The 18,323-nt window shown below is 32.3% G+C and overlaps 1 protein-coding gene and 1 pseudogene across 1 annotated transcript; both read left to right on the top strand.

Moving 5' to 3' along the window:
- The first annotated feature begins 681 nt into the window (after positions 1–681).
- Positions 682–7,279, top strand: LOC128157955 (cytochrome P450 2J2-like). Its single transcript, XM_052820630.1, has 6 exons — positions 682–792; positions 1,597–1,696; positions 1,882–2,048; positions 3,449–3,973; positions 5,329–5,769; positions 6,368–7,279. Exons 2-6 carry the CDS (start codon positions 1,599–1,601, stop codon positions 6,547–6,549), a joined length of 1,413 nt encoding a protein of 470 aa, XP_052676590.1. The 5' UTR covers positions 682–792; positions 1,597–1,598; the 3' UTR covers positions 6,550–7,279.
- Positions 7,280–9,823: 2,544 nt separating this feature from the next.
- LOC128157725 (cytochrome P450 2B2-like) lies at positions 9,824–16,798 on the top strand (annotated as a pseudogene).
- Positions 16,799–18,323: the final 1,525 nt, after the last annotated feature.

Below are 18,323 nucleotides of genomic sequence, written 5' to 3'. Positions count from 1 at the left end.
CCTGGGAGCTACAACTACAAGTATGGAACTGTAGCTCCCAGGTCGTCCATCCGAATTTTATTCAGAACAGGAGCTACAGACCTAGCTGAAGCTAAAGCTATTTTTAAATGAGAAAAAACAAGGCAGGAATAATGGTTAGCTAAAGTACTTTCTAAAGGCAGGCATATTTTTAATGTATCATTAACAGCACAGCAGCAAAATAGCGTCAGAGAAGAACCCTATCCTATTAAAAAAGCTATTAGGTCAGAAACTATGGAAGCATCCTCAGGCAGTATAGATTTAATTTTATTTAAATAATGGTCAACAGTTACACAGAGATGAAAATTTTTGTCGAGTTTTGCCGAGTGAATTTTCACATTCTTATTACTTTAATCATCGTCCATCAAATAACTATCTATCTGTTTTTGAAAAAAAATCAAAAACCTTTTTTTCGAGTATAGATACACCAAGGCAAAAACTAGTCATTTCTACAAAAGTCGGTCGTTTGTTAAAACTACGATGCATAAAGTTGACTCAATATTGAACTATGTGCTGTATAATTTCATGTATACATGTAACACTGACTTTTACAACCTCTCCATCCTTAAAATTACATCACAAAAAAAAAAACAACTGACGAGCATCCGTAAGCCGCCGGAAATGTATACCAGATAAGCCTTCCCGTCACAACCATAGGGAGCACCACACAGAACAGTAGGTATTTTTTCGTTAAAAAATACGATACTCTATGCTGAGCAATCAATATAATAGGTAAAACATATATATTATGATGACCAGTTTATTAATTTGAAGGTATTTATATATTTTTTGTCTAATTATTATATTTTTGTCGTTAAACAAATCGTTTAAAGATACAATTTAAGAAAAATAGTCTTTCACTTTAAATATATTTAAAAGTATTCTTTATATTGAAATAATGACACATTTTATTTGCTTACGTCCCCTCATTATTTCTATTTGGTCATCTAACACAATTCCATGTTAATGCTTGCGGTATTCGGTCGTATAAAAAGCTGGGGTAAAGTTTCCTCTTTGGTGCTTATCTCTATAGGTGGTGTTTAATTTTAATTTATTTTAAGTATTACAAGAATACTCGTCATTTACAAAACTCGAGAGTAAACCTATCATTTAATTCAATTGTATATAACAACGCTTGAATCGAAATTGTAAAAATTCTTTCTAGAATCATTAATATGAATATGAAAATTAATACTGTTGACAATAAGAAAGCTTTTTTTTTTTGGGGGGGGGGTTCAATTTGTCAATCATTTTACAAGTGAGCTATGCAGCTCAATCACATTTGAGATATACATTATTTTTTTTTGCTTTGTGTTTTTAAAAAAGATGGCGGCATTAATTCTGTGGTGTGAATTTGTACAAATTTCTTCAATGTTCATCCAAAGAATCTGTTATATATTTAAATTAGAATATTATAGTCATAAAGATTAACAGAAAGAAGAAATTTTCTCTCAAAGATATTTCTATATTAAAAGCATGAATTGTATTTCTTTCTCAAACAATTGTAAGCTTAAATATACTTGTGGAATGGACGACTGTTTACAAAAGTGATTCTCAACAGTTGTATGGTTTATTTAGAAATGTCCAAGAACAACAGTGCCAAAATTCTTCCTCCGCGAGAACCCGGATCCTTTTTGGTGGGGAATTATGATTTCAAACCAACGATTCCAACTTATTTGTAAGCAAAAATGTGTTTGATATTCAATGATACTAAACAATCCGACGTATTTCATAGCCGATTATATTTCCTATCCAAATGATACATTAAAAATTAAATCCGTTTATTAGTGGTACCCCCTTTATTGTGCTTACCATACTGGTATGTTTTGATTTGTGTAAATTAAACTATCCGGTCTGTTTCAGAGAGTTGTGGCGTAAACATGGCGACCTTATTACCCTGGTAACATTTGGCCAAACAATGATTGTCGTCTGCGGCCATAAAACGCTTACAGAAGTGCTAGAAAAAAATGGCGAAAATACTTATGAGCATCCTTTTGTTTTCGGATTTAAAGAATATTTTGAATGTTCAGGTACATGTATGTCTTCTTTTTAAGAATATTGTGTTTTAATTTTAACCGTTAAAGGTTAATGCATTGTTTTTGCAATCAAGCCCCAGTTTCGCTCAATTCAAGAATTCAATTTTGTTGCCAGAAAGCAAAACAAAACTAACAAGTAAACGGTGTTTCCGTTGGGCCAAGCGCGGGTTGTTTGTTTAAAACAGAGACATTATTGTTCGATTTTTGTACAAGAGAGAATTCGTTGTCTTTTTCAAATCATAAATTAAAGTTAAACTAAACGGCGCATGCTCAGTCTAACATTACCACGTAAAACATGTTTTATCGGAAATATTGCTACTTCATTTATTGTCAGATCGACTGGTACCTTCGAGTTAATGTTTTCATTTTCCACCAAAAAATAAAAAAAGACATACGTAAAACTAGTCTTATTTCTTGATTGAAGCATTGTTGATATTTATCTGCTTTGCATAGTTATATAATTGAATTTGAATTACTTAAAATGAAACCTTGCAAAGTTTTTAATTGACATAAGGGGCAATAAACATCGATAAGCGCAAGTCTTTTGATGATCGAGCGAACTTTTTCAAAACAAAACTGCGGTCAGTATGGCGGCGCCCAGGGCTGGAAGAATTTTTTCTTTTACTCTGAATGCCTCTGATTCATCTCTCAGTTTTCACTGATTTTCTTCTACTAGTATATACACGTGTAACAATTAAGCCTCGCTTCGCGAGCAGGGCCTCGCCTGCATCTCGCAGAGCTCGGTACTGTTTTAATGCAGTCGTAACTTTGGTATAATGATTCGAAAACAGTTGGGTTTCGTAATTATACGAGGGTCAATCAAACAATACGAAGACAATATGGCTGTCTATCATATATTTTTCATAATTAATTTATTTCATTAATATACTAAGTTTTATTCCATTTGATGAAAAGGTATTTTTGATACCCGATTTAAAAAAAACATGTTTCGTCACCACGGCGCACGGTAACGTTGAAAACAAGACGTTAAAAAATACACACGCAGAGTTAATAGAAATATCCAATCTTTTTATTACCCTGAGTCTTGTGGGCTTTTCACGACACGATTGAAATTGGCACTATATCACTTGACATCTAATTTCTTCACATTTGTTCAAGTATCATAAGTTAGTTCCCCGAAGTTTTTAATGTTTTTACCGCATGTCTCTTCGTTTACTTAAGAAAAAACTGAAAAACCCTGTTGTTTATTCTTTTGACCAAATATATTTACAGATTTTCTATTCTATTTCGTACTTTTGATGTTCTAAATACAAATACCACCACCCTAAAAATGTAATATGCAATTTTTCCACCATTGAGCATTTTCACAGTATGTATCCAATTAGATTCTCTCAAAATTTCTGACAACAAACACTTGTTTCTTAAAATTTTAGGTATCCTTGGTGCGTTCGGGCAGGTTTGGAAAAAACAAAGGAAATTCGTCATTGATACCCTCAGAAAAATTGATTCAGGAAGCGCCAACCAGGAGTCACATGTAGCGGATGTAGTTGTAGATTTTCTAAAAGATGTGGAGCTTGCCAATGGTCAGCCTATTGAAATGAAAAAAGTAATTAATACAAATCACTGTAACATTATCTTTTCCTTACTTTTTGGGGAAAAATTTGAGCATGGAGATGAAACACTGAGTCGCCTTGCTGGTTTGGTAGAAGAAGCAGGGTATGCTGTGTCCGATTCAGGGGTGCTTTCATTTTTTGAGTGGCTGAAGTATTTGCCAGGAGACCTATTCAAAGCTAAACGCTTACGCTATCTCGTTGATGAAATCAAAAAAGTAGTAAAAGAGTCTGCGGATAAACACAAGGAAAAGACACACGATGCAGATGCTACTGACTTCATCTACAGCTTCATGCAAGAACAAGAAAAGATGACGCAAGCTGGTGAGGACATGGAAGGATTCACAGGTATGAACAATTTGGAAACCTCAAGACTGCTGCGTTGTCAAAGATTAATGCAATAGCCAAACCCTTATATACGTCTATTCTTCCGCCGTTCTGTGAAATGCAGCATACGCCCAAATTGCCCTCGGACAATAGTAAAGTTACGACTTATCATGAAACGAGCCCTAAATCTCTCACATGTATTTCTATGTTCTACCTCCTACACACAATAAATAGCACTACATGTTCGATAAAACTTGATAGATTAATCAACCTGCAAGCATGGTGGCATATTTTGGCCCCAGTGTGCTTGTTAATTATTATCTCAAATATAATGACATGCAGGATTAATATAGATTCATATGTTGACATGCAGGATAGATACGTCAACATGCAACATAATTATGTTGACATGCAAGAAAATTTCAATCAGACAAGAATTATTTATAATCTCAAAAAAATATCAAACACCGCCAACATGTGACTTCCAATATCCTACATGCCACTTATTCATATCGACATGCAACATATCTATATCGATGGATAAACATGTCTACATGCAACTTATTTATGTCGACATTCAACTTAGTTTTTTTTAAATGCAAATTATTTATGTCAACATACACCTTATTTATGTCTACATGCAACCTATTTATGTCGAAATACAATTTATTTATGTTGACACGAATCTAAGTTATGCCAACATGCAACTCATTCATGTTGACTAAGTTACTTGTTAACATATTTATTTAGCTTGTCAACTTCACTAAGTTATATTTGGACAAAATAAGTTGCGTGTTATATTCATCTCCGTTGTCAACATAAATAAGTAGCACCTAGCATGTTGGAAGTCACATGTGGGCGATGTTTGATATGTTTTTAAAAAAATTAAATAATATTGATCTGATTGCTATTTTCTTGCATATCAATATAGTCATGTTGCAGGTTGGCATAACTATCTTTTACGTGAACATATTTATCTCGCATTTCAGAAACGCGTATATACGAGATCATCGTTAGAATATCGCGAGGGGTTGCCAGGCGCGTATCTGCAGATCAAACGAGACGCAGACAGCTGGATTTAATGCTAATTTAATCATGATTTGGAGGTTGAATTAGAAATATGAACACATTCAGAATTCATATGTTAAAAGGGAGATAACTCAATTGCATAATTTGATGTAAACATGTTTTATAATAAGATACAAAACATTTTTTTAAAACTTTATATGAATGTTTACATTTGGAGACAGTTAGCGTTCAAAACTTGCAAACTTGAGCCCCCTACAACGATTGATCATATGAATCATATATCTTGAATTTAAATCATAAATATAATTAAACTTGATTACTTAGTAAATCTGTTTTATTTTCACCAGACCGTGACATGATTTTGTTTGGATTTGGTTTTCTGTTCGGGGGGATTCCTGTCACACATGCACTGGCGTGGTCCTTCCTTTACCTCGTGCATCATCCCGATGTTGTCTCAAATATGCAAAAGGAAATTGACAACATCATTGGCAAAAATCGCCTTCCAACCATGGAAGACCGACCATCTCTTCCATACTGTCAAGCGGTCATCTACGAAGTACTCCGTATGGCTTCAGTGAGCTCTGGTGCACCTGCTCACGTTCTGTCAGCTGATATAGAGGTCAATGGGTACACGCTTCCAAAGGATGCGTGGTTAATCCCGGGTTTGTCTACAATTAACTGGGATCCTTCTATTCACACAGAACCAGAAAAGTTCAACCCTGGACGATTTATTAATGATGAAGGTCAACTTTTCGGATTTGAAAAAGTCTACACTTCTTTCTTTATAGGTAAAATTTAAAGGGGCATGGTCACGACTTTGGTCAAATATTATTATTTTTTTTATTATTTACAATGCTTTAGAAATGCATTTCGAGTGATCAAAAAAAGTTTAGGAGTCATTCGTTGAGTTTTAAGCAATATACAGGGCTCACAATTCTTTGTCATGTAAACAAAGCTCGTGCCCTGTTTTTGTTTACATAGGTTCAATATACCAGTAAAAAACTTTTTCCAGCTTATTTGTCTATCTTTTTTTTTATTGTAGGCATAGATAAACGGTTCCTAACGTTTAACACATTCGTTTTAGGCTTAAAGCCGAAATTTTTGTTTCAACGTTCAAAATATTAACAAATGCTTTGTTTACATAGCGAAGAATTTCAAGCTCTGTAACTCGCTTATTACTCAACGAATGACACTCAAATTTCAGTTGCCTATTAAAAATGCCTCTCTCTTAAGCATTGTAGATATTAAAAGCGGGAAAATAAAATTTGACCGAAATTGTTTGTGATATTTATTTAGTAAATCTTTAGTTAAACTATAAAAATCAATTTTATTTTTGTAAGAAATGTTAGATTATAAGTAAATGTTTTATTTTTGTCACATTCTCAGGACCAAGAACATGTCTGGGCCAAAGTCTTGCCATGATAGAGATGTTTCTTATCATAACAAGCGTTGTACAGAAATACGATATCGACAACGAACCAGGGAACCCCTTAGTATCCCTCGAGGGAATTTACAAAGGGGTCCACATACCTAGTCCTTACAATTTGTGTCTTAAAAACAGATTGTAATTCTGAATGCAATGTTTTAGGTCATCAAACCGATTTGAGTTATTGAAATAGTTAGAAGAGTTGATGAAGAATCTAAGTGACTCTAAAGGATTTTTATAGTTTATATTAATTTACAAAATTGTTCACGATTATATTAAAGAGGTAAATTTAAAAATGTTTGGCCCAAATAGGCATCTGTGTTTAGTACATACATAGTTTTAAAAGAACATTAATTCTTGGTATTTTCTGGCTATAAATAGAGAAAATTAAACAGATTAGCAGATTTGTTATATTTTATCTAATTAGAAATGCTTGCATGTTGACATAAAACAACATTGAAAGCGTCCTTTGATTTATTTAACTTCTATTCCTACCCTTTACAATCGCTTGCTAAAATTACGATTCAAAAATTGAATAACATTTATTAGTCTCCATGTTTGTTTAAAGTTCTACTGTATATAAATTTAACAAATAGGATAAACTTAAATGAGTGGCTGGATGAGAAATGAAACGTATTTTGAATTGTTGTAAATAAAGGCATTTTTAAGTTTTTATCTTCACATGCCATGATTACAGTTTATCTTTTGTTTATCATTAAGAACAATGTTTAATCTGTATTTGCGCCTTGTAAAATGCATGTATGTACTCCATAGAAATATTTCCTGTATATGTTAACTGGTATAGAAATAGTTTGTTTATTACCATGTTATATAATATGCTTTTTGTCAAATAAATAACATGTATAGCGTCATTACAAAAATGTTGTCTTTTTAAATGAAATTGGTTTCATTCAAAAATAGTTTGATAGATTCTAAGTGGGCTTATCTACGGAAACAATAACATTGGCTAAAGATACATAGTTGTACAGGTGAGTGATGTTGCCCATGAGCCTCGTGTGTTATGGTTGGCGAAGAGTTTTTGTGAGTAACAACTGCGCAGAATAAATGTCAACTCATCTGTATGTTCTTAGGGGCATAGCTTTTTGTCCTTTTTATGCTAAAAGGAAGCCTTTAGTTTGGTCTTATGGGGAGAAGACCTACGTACCCTAGCATCTTCACAAGCAAATGAAAAAAGGACACTAATCCTAATCTTTGGAAAGGGAGGCGCAGGTTTTACCTCCTTTCTTTGCGGGGAGGGAGGCACAGGTTTTACCTCCTTTCTTTGCGGGGAGGGAGGCACAGGTTTTAAAAAATATATATATAAATTGATATATCTGTTAAAAATCTTCTTATGATTTTTAACACTGTTGCACAAAAGCGGACCAGGACTTGATCTTTAAAAATCATTTTCATTATTTTTATTATGTATTTATTTTTTAAAATGTCAGCCTTTTTAGAAAATGGGGAGGGGCGTTTCTACGTGCTTATTAAGACTTACTAAAATATTTTTAGAATTAAATGCCAAAAAAATGTCTATATATAAAATATGTAGCTATGTTCATATATTTGTAGTTTTAGCGGCACGTGTGTTCGCCTGTTTATTTTGACCTTTTTCTTATTCTTTGTAAGTAATCTTACAAAAAGAAAAAAAATCACTAAGCAAAATATAGCGATGTTTTTGTACAGTATTTAAGAGCACATTCTTCGTTGTTAACTGATTTCGTTTAATCATATTAAATGTATATTTTTTTTGTGAACACTGTTTTATATAGTCTAGAAACATTGGAAATGGCGGGGTGACTACCAAAGACACAGTACAATTTCCAATTAATGATTAGTAATAATTACTTCAAGAATGCACCCGTATATTTCCTTCCCAAACATTATATCAATTTTATAAACACATATCTGCAGGTTTCTAAAAATAAATCCAATTCTCACATTCAAGCCAAATAAGTTACTTTAAATTCCTATACCTGTACAAAATTAATGTATAAAGTAAGATAGCTACATGCACAACCGTTAAAGCAATATCAACTAAAAATAGGCACTTTGTTGCATAAGTTTTCAAAATACATGTATATCAAACTAGTATTGTGTCAGAAAAACTATAAAGAAATTTTTTTAGCATTTTGTTTTATGAACATGTTAAAACCACTTCTGGATAAATTAATCTTACTAATTTTTATGCAAGTTTAAACTGGGACAGATAAAATTAAACTCCTTGCATTTGATATACTGACAAGCTTATAAAAGCCATATATAGGTAAGCTATTGTTTTCAATAAATTTGATAATTTGTCTGTCCTTTGAAGAGTAAATATTCATGATGTAGACAAAACATGTTTTAAAAATTAGAAATATGGCTGTCGGCTAATTGATGCATGCAAAACGTGTGAGATTTTGTTATACAAATCTGAATAAACTCTTGAACTGTTCTCCTTCATGTGTAAATTACTTAAACTAAAAACTATACGATCTTATCGACAAGCCTTTTCATTGCGAAATCGCCGTTCATGATAGTAAGAAATATCATGGGTTCTCTTTTCAGTGTCCACTTAAGCTAAACTAGGTTAAAACAATTATCTATTATATTTGAGGGTCTTAACATTCAACTGCATCGTGCACAGTTTTTTCATTGTGCGTTAATATCGACCATAATCAACGCACTTTGAAAAAAATTATTTGTTTATGTCTACAGCTTTCATTCTCTTTAAAGTAGGTCTAGTATGCTTGCCAAATCACTTTACTGATTATAGTCAAAACGGAAATTACCGTAACAGTTTAGTAAACGAAAACATGCACTTCTACGATCAGCTGATAGTACTTAGGGGAATTATATTTATATTATTCAATTTCACAGATAATAACAAAATTGCAGTGGTTGTTGAATATGCACAATAATCAATACATACGGGAGGGGGGGGGGGGGGGCTATATAGAAAGATACTTTTTTGGGAGAAGTCTCCACGGATGATTAATTGATAAAGCGCGAGATATCGAGATATACGTTAACGACAACGATACACTCATTGTTTATTGAATCTCATATTTTGTCCACCGGTAACTGGTGCTTGAAAACTCCTCATTATTTGACGTAACGGGCAAGACAATCACAATATTCGGAAGCTGCTATACATCCTCCGTCTTAAAATTGGACATGAACTAAACATACTGGACATGTACATTATTGATAACAGTAATATAAACTGGCCTATGCTTCGACTTGACAAAGAATACAAAACAAAAAAAGTTTCGTAAGATAAGTCTACATTAAGATGGAATTTAAATACGGTGGTCATTTCAATGGCCTTTAAAACGTAGCTCTTTCTATATCAGCATGACCCAGTTGACATCATGCACACAGTGGTAAATATATGTAAAGGTCAAGGATTCATTGACCGCGATGTTTATTCTGTCGTCCTTTTGAGATATACTTGGGGATGACTTTACATGCGTTACGGATATTCAAACGTCCTTCTTGGTATAGAAAATGTTTAGATAATTGATCGTTGTTTATTATCTAATTCTATTGCTTTTGAGTAGAGTAGAGATGGATATTTTCCTAGTTTTATTAGCGATTGTGACTATTTTACTGGTGATTACATTTATGTCACGTGAACGGAAGAATTTTCCACCAGGCCCCCCTGGGATACCGTTGCTTGGAAACATCAATGATTTGAAGCCAGAATCTATGTTAACAACATTAAGGTAATTAACTGAATAATCATCTCTAGCAACTGCTATGACATTCTAAGTGATCTAAAGGACTTAAATTGTTTTACCACATATATGCAGATAGCTGTTTTTTCTTAACCGTTTTCAGAGCTTTGCACAAACAGTACGGCGACCTTGTAAGCATAAGATTCTTCCATCACCATTTGATTTTCGTCGGCGGATCCAAATCAACAAATGAGTTACTGGTCAAGAGAGGCGACGTATTGGGCAGGAAACCGTACTTCTTTATCGGAACAGAGATATTTCAGAATGCGGGTAACAAAAAAGCGTGCTATTTTGATACACTGGAGAAAAAGGAACCCATTGACATCTTCATTTTCTTGAATTTTTATCCGTATAATCTACAAAATACAATATTCAGTTAACAAAGATATGTGAGACAAGAAGTTGATAAAATATCAATATTGTTTAAATATACACATATTCCATACATGTGTAAACATATATATATTCATATCACTACAAACATAGGCACGTAGACACAGACACATACCGTACATTAATATGTACATCGTCATGTACACACAAATATTCACATTGACCTTAAAAAACGTGGTACATGTATTATTTTTTTCACACCAATAAAATATTATCTTTAGTATCGCTGTTTTATAGGCGTGGGTGATTGATCATGTATTACCTTATGTGTAAACATTATTTTTATATTACTGTGTTACTTAGGGGTGTTTGCTAGTTCGGGACAATTATGGAAAGAACATAGAACGTTTTGAATTACATCTCTTCGAAATTTTGGATTTGGAAAAAGAACCTTACAGACAAGAATTATGGAAGAGATAGATTATTTCCTGGCTGAGGTAGACAGCTACAAAGGAAAACCGTTTGATATTCAACCCTTAATTTCAAAGAGCATTGCCAACGTCATAGCAGCGCTTGTGTTTGGGAAACGTTTTGAACTCACTGACAGAACTTCTGCGGAGATGTGTTCATTGTTAAATGAGTTTGTCTCCAGTACAGCGTTTCAGTCATCAATTAACTTCTTTCCATTTTTAAACTATTTACCAGGAGACTTGTTTGGTTCTAAGAAGTTGAAGCGAGACTTTGATCGAATCTTTGAAGTTATGCAATCAATAGTAGATGAACATCGGTCGACATTGGACGAAAATAATATTAGAGATTACATAGACTGTTTTCTTCTGGAACAGAAGAAAAAGGATGAGGCATCTGAGGATCACACGTTTACTGGTAAATACTTATCTATACCAAACAGCTCCTGCTAATAGTTTCTAAAAGCATTGGCGGATCCAGAAAAGGGGGGGGGGGGGGTTCTGGGGTCGGAACCCCCCCCCCCCCTCCCTTTCTCTGGGACACATGATTTTTTTGGAAAACTTGTAATGCCTATTTAAAGACAATTTTCCCCATTCATAATATAATTACTGTAATTATCTCAAACAAATGCTTTAAAAATTGATAATTTAAAGAATTTTTTACAACGTACCGTAATTTACATGTACAATGTGTATGTATTTCTTATATGAAAAACCCTCACGATTTTATTTATCGAAAAAGCTACTCCCTATCAGCATCCGGTGTTCACATGTGGAAATTTTTTTTAAAATTAACTTAGCAGTGTCGCTAAAAACACAGATTTACAATAACACCTACAATGTATTTTTTGCTCGATTTCTTTAAAAAATCGAGTATAGTATATACAGTTTTGAACTGATAAGCCATCGAGTAAAACGACGTTTAAGTACGAGTACGCGCATTCGTTTTACTTTGACCAGTTGCTTTCAAATGTATTGTTAAGTTAATCATAATTATAATAGAAAAGTTTTACTTCGTTTCATACGAAAAGTACAAAGAAACATCGACCAGCTTAGCAAGTTCTGCTATTTTTCTGGAATGCTAGCTATACCGTACCTTCATACCAACATGAAACAGACAAGAAATACCCTTTTTTGTTTTGTTTCCAAAAATGAGGAATTTTGTTACAAAATACCGTGTAAGGGGTTTATATGTGAACCATTATGAAAATGCACAACTTTTCAAAACTTTCCTAAATAAGATCGCATCCGTTCTAGTGCTGAATGATGTGGCGCATCCATTATACAGGGGTCACATCAAGTTCCCTGGAACGACTATTGATTGTACAGTTGCATTACACATGTTCCATCTATTCAGCAGATAAACTATTACTATATTTTTGTCATATTATATAATTTAGACCTTTATTTAAGAAGGCAATCGATAGAAATAAAAATCAATAAATAGTTCAGAATTTAAACATCAAAGACATAAATTTGTTTACCAAAAATTCATTTTTATAATAGCTTGTCGTAATAAGTCTGAATTATTTTTGGCTTCTTGGTGTTTCTTTCTATTAAGCATAGCATAGACGCACGTTCTAATTGCTGTAGACTTGTTTTTAATTATTCATTACCTAAACCAAAACGCTCAATTATGCAGTGCACCCTGCTATTAAATAAGATGTGAAATAGATATTGACGAGATAAATGTTTATTAAATTTACGCACGGAAAACGTTCAAATGGAATTGTTTATTGACAAATAATGAATTTTCCACGAATTGATTTTCATCATATTGGACCTCCCCCCCCCCCCCCCCCCCCCCGTTATCAAAATGCTGGATCCGCCTCTGAAAAGGACTCGCAAACAAATATAAGCTGAAAAAGTTATGAAAATTGGGGAAAATGTAAAGGTTCCGAAACACACTTGCTTAGAAATTAAATATAATAAATGTGTATTTACGTGTACTTGAAAGAGTAACGACTTCCAGAGATCACCAGTAAATAATACAGATAGAGCAAAAACAAGACAATGCCAATTTATATTAATTAATCTAGAACATAACTGTACAAACGAAATGTAAAACTTTGAGATACCATGCATTAAAGGCTAATGGAAAACTATAGATTTTGGAGATCATCGGGTGACAGTGTACAGGGTTTTTTCGCCCGTTGTGTTTTTATATTATTTAGTGTTTGTCCTTCTACACTTCCAAACGTGTTCGTCCCGTCTTTGATTTGCCTGGACAGAAATAGACACTCTTTCTTATTAAAACAGTTATCTAAAATTGCTTTGCATTCGCCCGGTCTTAAATACACTCGCCGATAATGAGGGCGAAGAAGCGAATAAAAAAAGGCGAATATTTTTCTGAATACTGTATTTGCAAACACAATTTGCACCGTTTTACTTTAAGTCATTTGAGATACAATGCAAATGTAGATGCACATGAAGATGAATAAATACAAAAGAGGTATATCTTTTAAATGTGAATGCCTTTCTAACGACTTTGTACGTTTACACAGGAATAAGATTTTAGATTCACCAGATCAAAATTGTTATACATTAGCTATTCAGGTACACAAAGCCAACAACAGTGTTCTAAATCTTAATGAAACAATCACACACGTTATGAAATTAGCATATAATTGCTTGACTAGGAATCAATCGTACAAAATTGCTTTAAAGTTATTTGAAGTTATTTTAAAGTTACACGTATAGGTTATCAAGAGGAATTGTGGGGTTTTTTTTAAATTTAACTTCTATAAGTTTTCCGGTGTTTTACAGATAAACAGTTACTTGTGACAGTGTCGGAGTTTTTTACTGCCGGGATGGAGACGACTTCAACGGCAATACGATGGGGAATCCTGTACCTCTTACACAATCCGGATACACAGAAGCGCATGCGTAAAGAAATAGACAACGTTGTAGCGTCTGGACGATTTCCATCGCTAGATGACAAGCCCAAACTTCCGTTCTGTGAGGCAGTTTGTTATGAAGTTTTGCGAATTGCTAACGTTGCTCCAACAACAGGCCCGCATGCACTGAAAGATGACGTCACGATGAATGGGTACGTGATTCCGAAGAATGCCACTCTTTTCATTGATTTGGATTCAATAAATATGGACCCTGATTTATTCCCTGATCCGTTCAAATTTAATCCAGATCGTTTTATGTCGGAGGATGGAGTAGTGACAGGGACGGAGAAAATTGGCTCGTTTTCAACTGGTGAGAAATTCAAGGAAACATTGGTCTCTATAATCTGTCCTTATCAAAGATATATATAAAGGAAATCGGCAACTCCGCCATTAGTGTGTTTTGTTGTTGAAAAATGTTACGGGACCAACCTTACTTTGAGAACTACATATTAGTAATCTGAGATAATGATCTTAAACCAAAAGTTTATTGTTTTTTATGAAAAAATGTGCATCGGTTTAAGACATTTTTGTTATTTATGTCTCTGGTCCAATTAATATATTTATGAAGCACGTTTTTTAAATAATTAGATATTTTTAAATACCCCAGTTTTCAAACGACGTTCATATAATTCTATGAAAAAATCGCAAGCCTTTGAAACGCCTCCTCTAGAGTGTCAGATTTCAAAACACAGCTAAACAAAAAAAAAAAGTATGTGGGGTTTTTGCGTTACAAGCGGCATGAAAAGTATCCAGAAGATAAAGTTTGAAATTTATGCAAGGGTTACCATGTACGAAAGACTTCCGATAATAAAAGATATCAACATTTCCTATAATTATAAACTTCCGTAAGAAATTAGTTTCCGTTCCTGTGAGTTTCTTTGAGTGAAAATTGATGAGATCAATGAAGAAATCTTTAATTTTATCCCATTTAATGTTTTAAATTGCACCTTTATAATAGACATGGACATTTCATTAAAACTTTGGATAGACTATGAGCTAGAATATATTATGCATTTACTTCCCAGACAAAATTTTTAAAAAGATTTTTACATGGTATTTTAAACATTATCTTAAAACTGATGCAGGTACATGAGCACTTATATCTTTGTAAACTTTTTCCGAATACTACATTATATGATACTGTTTGCCAATCGAAGCGAAGGAATAAATCGAACGATGAGTAAAATCTTAATTAGCTTATTTAGTTATTTAGTTTTTGCATACATAATGAAGCAATAATCTTTCTGTCTTTCTACAATTCTTATCTTACAAACATCATAAGATTATAATTACCATTGTATATCTTTAAATTGTAAGAATGACACTAATTATGTTGGTTAATCCTGGTAGTAGAAGATAAAATAAGAAATGATTCAATAAGAAACTATAATATGAATACTGATATTGATTTTATATAAATCTTCTGTTTTTTATTTGTCATTTGATTGTTATTTTAGGACGTCGAGTTTGCATGGGTGAATCTATGGCAAAAATGGAACTATTCTTGTTCATGACGTCACTAGTTCAGCGCTACGAAATACAGAAAGAGGCGGGAAAGCCACTTCCATCGTTGGATGGGATTGAAGGATTAACTTACAGTCCAAAGAAGTATGAAATTTGTTTAAGTCGAATTGACTAGATGTCTACACGTATGAACTGTTAAAGAGAGGCAGTAACGTTTCTTATGCATGTTCTCTGTTATGCTGTAGTAGACTATACCATATTTGTCTTACCTTAAACGTGTTATATATTTGATCGCTGCATTAATTGTTTTATTATTTAATGAAAAAATGACAATGTATATAGACAGTTTGTATGGTTTGAAGTGAATCTGATTTTATAGTTCTTTGAATATACAGTTTTAAAAATAAAAAATGAAATTTGTTGCGCTTTATGACATGTATATAATACTCTGAATTTTTTTTAATGATAAGTTTTTGGCTGTTAGAAATCATTGTTTTGCTATAATATAATATTATATTATATTAATCATCATCGATTAAAAGAAAGATAAAAATCTGCAATTTGGATCCCCTATATTTTTACATATTTTTACAAGATATACCTGTGTATAATTATATATTTTAAGCTTAAGTGTACAATATATTCCATATGTCAGTAAGTCAATTTTTCACGCAATGCAAAAATTCTATCTTTTTCGTTTCGAATATTTGTTGTGAAGATAAACAAAATATTTGCAGCAACGAGTTATGACTTCTGTTGATTTTTTTTTTTGTTAAACATTGAAAAAAATGTTAAGCTTTAAGATATATTGCTATTATAATTTTTCCACCAAAAAGATTTACTCATATTGTAAAAGCCACTAAAAAATCAAGTGGATGAAAACGAAACGTCACATACTTTAAAGCTTATATACAGGATGCTACAAATTATGATCTGAAAGATTATTTTGCAATAAATAACTGCATATCAACATAGCACCCGTACAAACTTCAAGAGTAAATTATTTATTGCATAGAATATAACAAAAATTTGAGAAGGGAAACCTTGAGAATGACACATACACGAATGACTATCACAAAATTACCATTTAACACCCTTTCTATTTTTCGCCATATATCTGTACGTACCTGGCCTTTTCATTAGGTAAGTATACCAGATATTGGTTGCTTTAGGGTAAACATTAATTGATTTTATCATCTATTTACATTTTGCTCTTATTCTTGGATATAGTGTGGTTCAATAATGTTGATATCAGAGATATAAGTTATTGTCAGATGTACATGTGAAACGTGTGCAACATTTTACGGACATATCTTAAAATTGAATTATGAAATGCAATTGCTAAGCAATGGAGTCGATACAAGGTAAACAACAATTAAACAATAATTAAAGTCTCCCCAATTGTTCTTTATGTGTTAGTTGTCAATATTGTCTTTTGAGTTGAGAAAAAAAATTTAATCTTGAAACTGTTTATCAAGTTAGTTACGTTTTCCATGGGTTCTTTTTAAATATATCACATTGAGCTAAAGAAGGTTAAAACAATCATTTATTGAATATAAAAGTATCAATTAATTTTACTAAACTCTAAACAATTTTTTCATAGTGCGTTAATATCGACAAAGTGCGGAATTTTCAAAGTGCGTTGTAGCAAACCATAAAAACAGAATTTGAAACAGCTATTTTTAGCTTTGAGATTTGTCAAAGAAGAAATCAATGGTTAACTAAGATTGGACTACAACTGTGAATAAAATACTTTATTACGGACAAACAAAGGGTAAAACGCGTAAAGTCTACATATTATGATTTTACGTTGACATTTGTCTCATTTTAAATGCGCCTAATCGGCACAATTTAAGCGGAAACTTACCCCCCAAAAATCTATTTTTAAGCAATATTTACACATAGCTAAATAGTCTGCATTTAAATGTTATGATTTTTAGGAAATGTTAAACCTAACCATTATCACCTTGATTTCTCTAATTTGATTATACAGTGTATAATGTATCAATTAAAACAAACACTTTTCTCTACAGATTTTATTCATTAATAAATATTTTCAGTTTCTTCAAAAAAGTTATATTTTTATCAATTAAAGGTCATATCGGCGGTTTATCTCGCATATCATATTTCGTATGATATACTTGATATAAATAGACATGGTTTTTATCTAAGGGCAAAATCTAGTAAATGAATAGTGCGTACAAGTTTATGAAATTCAAGATATAAATTCTTTTAATGATGCTTCATAACAATACCTTTATTTCATAGGGTGTGCCGGGCCTTGAATTTTTTGTAAACACAATGAAAAATCATGTTTTAAACAACTATTTCCTATGAAATATGAACGATAAAAATAAAAAATCTCGGAGTTTTGTCAATTTTTGACTAATAAAATATCTATACTACTATATTAAAATAATAGACTCGAATTTATGATCTTTAATACCGAGAAATCGGAAGAATACTGTCTTTTGTGTTATATATTTTAAACATCATTGGTACTTGAAGGTTACCAATTTGTTTTTATTTTTTCTCAGTTAAGCTTCGCTAATTAATAATCAACGAAAATTCCTGAAAAAATCCCGGAAATCATCTGGATTTTTTAAATTTTACAATCTTGCGCTTGCGCAATACATACACGCTAACACGATCTTTAGTTAATGTTTCCACACTATCACATCTGCATGAATAAACGAAGAAATAATCATACAAATACGGGTAAATTTTCATTGGACTTTTGCTATATATTCTGTCCATATATATTAATGATTTCTTATAATAGAAAGTATAAAATAACAAATACACATTTCAACTAAGTACTTACATTTGTCTTCGTGATGACAAAAATATTTGATTACATGCAAAAAAGTTACATTATATTTGTTAGGAGAGTGAAGATAGACTATGTTTTATCGTAAGAATGAATAATGTCTTACGGACCCAGTTTTACAAAAAAAAATACGTGTACGTTGGTGAAAAGGTGTTGAATTCTTCCATTCTATGGATAAAATTTTTTAGTTGAAAGGTATTTGC

This window comes from Crassostrea angulata, chromosome 8, assembly GCF_025612915.1.
Source record: "Crassostrea angulata isolate pt1a10 chromosome 8, ASM2561291v2, whole genome shotgun sequence".
NCBI lineage: Eukaryota > Metazoa > Mollusca > Bivalvia > Ostreida > Ostreidae > Magallana > Magallana angulata.
Note: the sequence above shows the minus strand (reverse complement) of the source record. Positions and strands in the feature narration are given on the sequence as shown.

Excerpts from the sequence above, each read along its gene's own strand:
- LOC128157955 (XM_052820630.1), top strand. The coding sequence starts at position 1,599 with ATGTCCAAGAACAACAGTGCCAAAATTCTTCCTCCGCGAGAACCCGGA. Across the intron at positions 2,049-3,448 it reads AGAATATTTTGAATGTTCAG|GTATCCTTGGTGCGTTCGGG; the intron begins GTACATGTATGT and ends TTAAAATTTTAG. Across the intron at positions 3,974-5,328 it reads GGACATGGAAGGATTCACAG|ACCGTGACATGATTTTGTTT; the intron begins GTATGAACAATT and ends TATTTTCACCAG.